This window comes from Lonchura striata, chromosome 33 (assembly GCF_046129695.1).
Source record: "Lonchura striata isolate bLonStr1 chromosome 33, bLonStr1.mat, whole genome shotgun sequence".
Classification (NCBI taxonomy): Eukaryota; Metazoa; Chordata; class Aves; order Passeriformes; family Estrildidae; genus Lonchura; species Lonchura striata.
Window position 1 is genome coordinate 3,581,602 of NC_134635.1, and position 4,701 is coordinate 3,586,302.

Sequence of the window (4,701 nt, forward strand, 5' to 3'; positions counted from 1 at the left end):
GGAAATCCCCAAGCCCGGAACTCCCAAAGATTCCCAGGAAATCCCAGTGTTGGAATTCCCAAAGATTCCCAGGAAATCCCCAAACCCGCAACTCCCAAAGATTCCCAAGAAATCCCAGTGTTGGAATTCCCAAAGATTCCCAGGAAATCCCCAAACCCGGAATTCCCAAAGATTCCCAGGAAATCCCCAAACCCGGAACTCCCAAAGATTCCCAGGAAATCCCAGTGTTGGAATTCCCAAAAATTCCCAGGAAATCCCCAAACCCGCAACTCCCAAAGATTCCCAGGAAATCCCCAAACCCGGAACTCCCAAAAATTCCCAGGAAATCCCCAAACCCGGAACTCCCAAAAATTCCCAGGAAATCCCCAAACCCGGAATTCCCAAAGATTCCCAGGAAATCCCCAAACCCGGAACTCCCAAAAATTCCCAGGAAATCCCCAAACCCGGAACTCCCAAAAATTCCCAAGAAATCCCAGTGTTGGAATTCCCAAAGATTCCCAGGAAATCCCCAAACCCGGAACTCCCAAAGATTCCCAAGAAATCCCAGTGTTGGAATTCCCAAAGATTCCCAGGAAATCCCCAAACCCGGAATTCCCAAAGATTCCCAGGAAATCCCCAAACCTGCAACTCCCAAAGATTCCCAAGAAATCCCAGTGTTGGAATTCCCAAAGATTCCCAGGAAATCCCCAAACCCGGAATTCCCAAAAATTCCCAGGAAATCCCCAAACCCGGAACTCCCAAAGATTCCCAAGAAATCCCAGTGTTGGAATTCCCAAAGATTCCCAGGAAATCCCCAAACCCGGAACTCCCAAAAATTCCCAGGAAATCCCCAAACCCGGAACTCCCAAAAATTCCCAAGAAATCCCAGTGTTGGAATTCCCAAAAATTCCCCAGAGCTGCACTTTGCTCAGTTCCTGAGTTTTTCCCATGTTTCCCCTTTTTTCCCCCCAGAATTCCCATTTTTCCCCCCGTTTTTCCCATTTCCCCCCCAGAACCCCATTTTATCCCATTTCCTCCTGGAATTCCCTATTTCCCCCCAGAATTCCCTTTTTTTTTCCCCCAGAATTCCCAACTTTCTCCGTTTTCCCCCAGATTTTTCCTGGTTTTCCCCATGTTTTCCCCCCATTTTCCCCATGTTTTCCCCCCGGAATTCCCATTTCCCCCTCAGAATTCCCAATTTCCCCGTTTTCCCCCAGATCTTTCCTGGTTTTCCCCAGATTTTTGCCATTTTCCCCCCATTTCCCCCCCAGAATTCCCGATTTCCCCCAGATCTTTCCTGGTTTTCCCCAGATTTTTGCCATTTTTCCCCCCATTTTCCCCATGTTTTCCCCCCAGAATTCCCATTCCCCCCAGAATTCCCGTTTTCCCCCAGATCTTTCCTGGTTTTCCCCAGATTTTCGCTGTTTTTCCCCCCGGAATTCCCGTTTCCCCCTCAGAATTCCCAACTTTCCTCGTTTTCCCCCAGATCTTTCCTGGTTTTCCCCAGATTTTTGCTGTTTTTCCCCCCATTTTCCCCGTGTTTTCCCCCCGGAATTCCCATTCCCCCCAGAATTCCCAATTTCCCCATTTTCCCCATGTTTTCCCCCCGGAATTCCCATTTCCCCCTCAGAATTCCCAATTTCCCCATTTTCCCCCAGATCTTTCCTGGTTTTCCCCAGATTTTCACCATTTTTCCCCCCATTTTCCCCGTGTTTTTCCCCCAGAATTCCCATTCCCCCCAGAATTCCCAATTTCCCCCAGATCTTTCCTGGTTTTCCCCAGATTTTCCCCATGTTTTCCCCCCGGAATTCCCATTCCCCCCAGAATTCCCAACTTTCCCCATTTTCCCCCAGATCTTTCCTGGTTTTCCCCCCATTTTCCCCGTGTTTTCCCCCCAGAATTCCCATTCCCCCCAGAATTCCCAATTTCCCCCCATTTTCCCCGTGTTTTCCCCCCGGAATTCCCATTCCCCCCAGAATTCCCGATTTCCCCCAGATCTTTCCTGGTTTTCCCCAGATTTTCGCTGTTTTTCCCCCCAGAATTCCCATTTCCCCCCCAGATTTTCGCCGTTTTTCCCCCCATTTTCCCCCCGGCATTCCCATTCCCCCCGGAATTCCCGGAATTCCGGAATTCCCGTCTCCCACCGTCGTGCTCGTCGAACTTGTCGAGCAGGGTGCCCACGCGGTAGTCCCAGAGCTGGATGACGCCGTTGTGGAGGCTGCTCAGCACCCATGGGCGCTTCGGGTGGAACGACAGCCCTGGGAAGCACGGGAAGCATGGGAAAACCGGGAAAACCGGGGAAAAAGCACTGGGAAAAAGTGGGGGGAAAGGGGGAAAAACTGGGGGAAAATGGGGGAAAAACTGGGGGGAAACGGGGGAAAAACTGGGGGAAAAACTGGGAAAAAACTGGGGGGAAATGGGGGAAAAACTGGGGGGAAACGGGGGAAAAACTGGGGGAAAAACTGGGAAAAAACTGGGGGGAAATGGGGAAAAACTGGGGGAAAAACTGGGAAAAAACTGGGGGGAAATGGGGGAAAAACTGGGGGGAAATGGGGGAAAAACTGGGAAAAAAATGGGGGGAAATGGGAGAAAAACTGGGGGAAAAACTGGGAAAAAACTGGGGGAAAAACTGGGAAAAAACTGGGGGAAAAACTGGGGGGAAATGGGGGAAAAACTGGGGGGAAAATGGGGGAAAAACTGGGAAAAAACTGGGGGGAAATGGGGGAAAAACTGGGGGAAAATGGGGGAAAAACTGGGGGGAAAACTGGGAGGAAAATGGGGAAAAAACTGGGGGGAAACGGGGAAAAAACTGGGGGAAAAACTGGGAAAAAAACTGGGAAAAAACTGGGGGGAAATGGGGAAAAAACTGGGAGAAAATGGGGGAAAAACTGGGGGGAAATGAGGGAAAAACTGAAGAAAAACTGGGAATAGCCTGTGAAAATCCTGGGGAAAACAAGTGGGGAAGTGCAAGGAAAAAAACAGGAAAATCCTGGAGAAATCCTGGGAAAATCCTGGGGGAAATCATGGGGAAATCGTGGGGGAAAACTGGGAAAAACTGGGAAAGGGTGGGGAAAAACCTGGGAAAAGGGGGGGAAAAAAACCTGGGAAAGGGCAGGGAAAAGGATCGGGAAACCCCCCGGAAAGGAGAGAGGAAAACTTGGGAAAGGGGAAGGAAAACCCTGAGAACTGCACACAAATCCTGGGAATTCTGTCACACAAATCCTGGGAATTCCAGCACACAAATCCCGGGAATTCCAGCACACAAATCCCGGGAATTCCCTCCAGGGATGGGATCCAGCCCTCCCTGAGCCCCTTCTGGCGCTTCCCAACCCTTTTCCCATGGAAAAATCATCCCAAATTTCCCACCCTGGCACAGCTCGAGGCTGTTCCAATTCCCTGGGATCAGATCCCAAATCCCCCTTTGGATCAGATCCCAAATCCCCCTTTGGATCAGATCCCAAATCCCTGCTGGATCAAACCCCAATTCCCGGGACCCCATCCCCAATTCCCGGGATCCCATCCCCAATTCCCGGGATCCCATCCCCAATTCCCGGGATCCCATCCCAATTCCCGGGACCCCATCCCCAATTCCCGGGATCCCATCCCCAATTCCCGGGATCCCATTCCCGGGATCACTCTCCAATTCCCGGGACCCCATCCCCATTCCCGGGATCACTCTCCAATTCCCGGGATCCCATCCCCAGAATCCCATCCCCATTCCCGGGACCCCATCCCCAATTCCCGGGATCCCATCCCCATTCCCGGGATCCCATTCCCAGGATCCCATCCCCAATTCCCGGGACCCCATCCCCAATTCCCGGGACCCCATCCCCAATTCCCGGGATCCCATCCCCATTCCCGGGATCCCATTCCCGGGATCCCATTCCCGGGATCCCATCCCCATTCCCGGGACCCCATCCCCATTCCCGGGATTCTCCATCCCCAATTCCCGGGATCCCATTCCCGGGATCCCATCCCCATTCCCGGGATCCCATCCCCAATTCCCGGGACCCCATCCCCAATTCCCGGGATCCCATTCCCGGGATCCCATTCCCATTCCCGGGATCCCATTCCCGGGATCCCATTCCCATTCCCGGGATCCCATTCCCGGGATTCTCCATCCTCATTCCCAGGATCCCATTCCCAGGATCCCATCCCCATTCCCAGGACCCCATTCCCGGGATCCACTCCCGGGATCCCATTCCCGGGATCCCATCCCCATTCCCATTCCCGGGATCCCATTCCCGGGATCCCATTCCCATTCCCGGGATCCCATTCCCGGGATTCTCCATCCTCATTCCCAGGATCCCACTCCCGGGATCCACTCCCGGGATCCTTTCCCGGACCCGCTCAGGACTCTCCGTTAGGAGCGGGCTCCATCTTCCCCCCGGGATCCCGCCTCCGCCACCCCCCGAATCCCGGTCCGTCCCGGTTTTCCGCTGTTTGTCCCGCTCTATCCCGGCTTCTCCCGGTTTCTCCCGGTTTCTCCCGGCTTCTCCCGGTTTGTCCCGGCTTCTCCCGGCCTTTCCCGTTTCCCACCTTTCACCCGCGCCGATTTGGTCTCGAACTTGGTCAGCATGGCGCCAGCCCGGCCCGGCCGCAGCCCGGAACCTCCACGTCGGCACCGCGGGGCCGCCCCGGAAACGGGCACCGCTTCCGCCCCGCCGCTTCCGCCCCGCCGCTTCCGCCGGCAACGCGGAAGTGAAGCGGAAGTGAAGCGCC

At 54.3% G+C, this 4,701-nt stretch overlaps 1 protein-coding gene across 1 annotated transcript in view; it reads right to left on the bottom strand.

The window, feature by feature from the left end:
- COPA (coat protein complex I subunit alpha) overlaps positions 1–4,635 on the bottom strand; it is a 38,622-nt gene extending 33,987 nt beyond the window's left edge. Inside the window, exons 1-2 of the mRNA XM_077789428.1 lie at positions 4,519–4,635; positions 2,124–2,237 (exon numbers count right to left, since the gene is read on the bottom strand). Of these exons, the coding sequence (XP_077645554.1) occupies positions 2,124–2,237; positions 4,519–4,558 (154 nt within the window). The 5' untranslated portion in view covers positions 4,559–4,635. The remainder of the gene's footprint in view (positions 1–2,123; positions 2,238–4,518) is intronic.
- Positions 4,636–4,701: the final 66 nt, after the last annotated feature.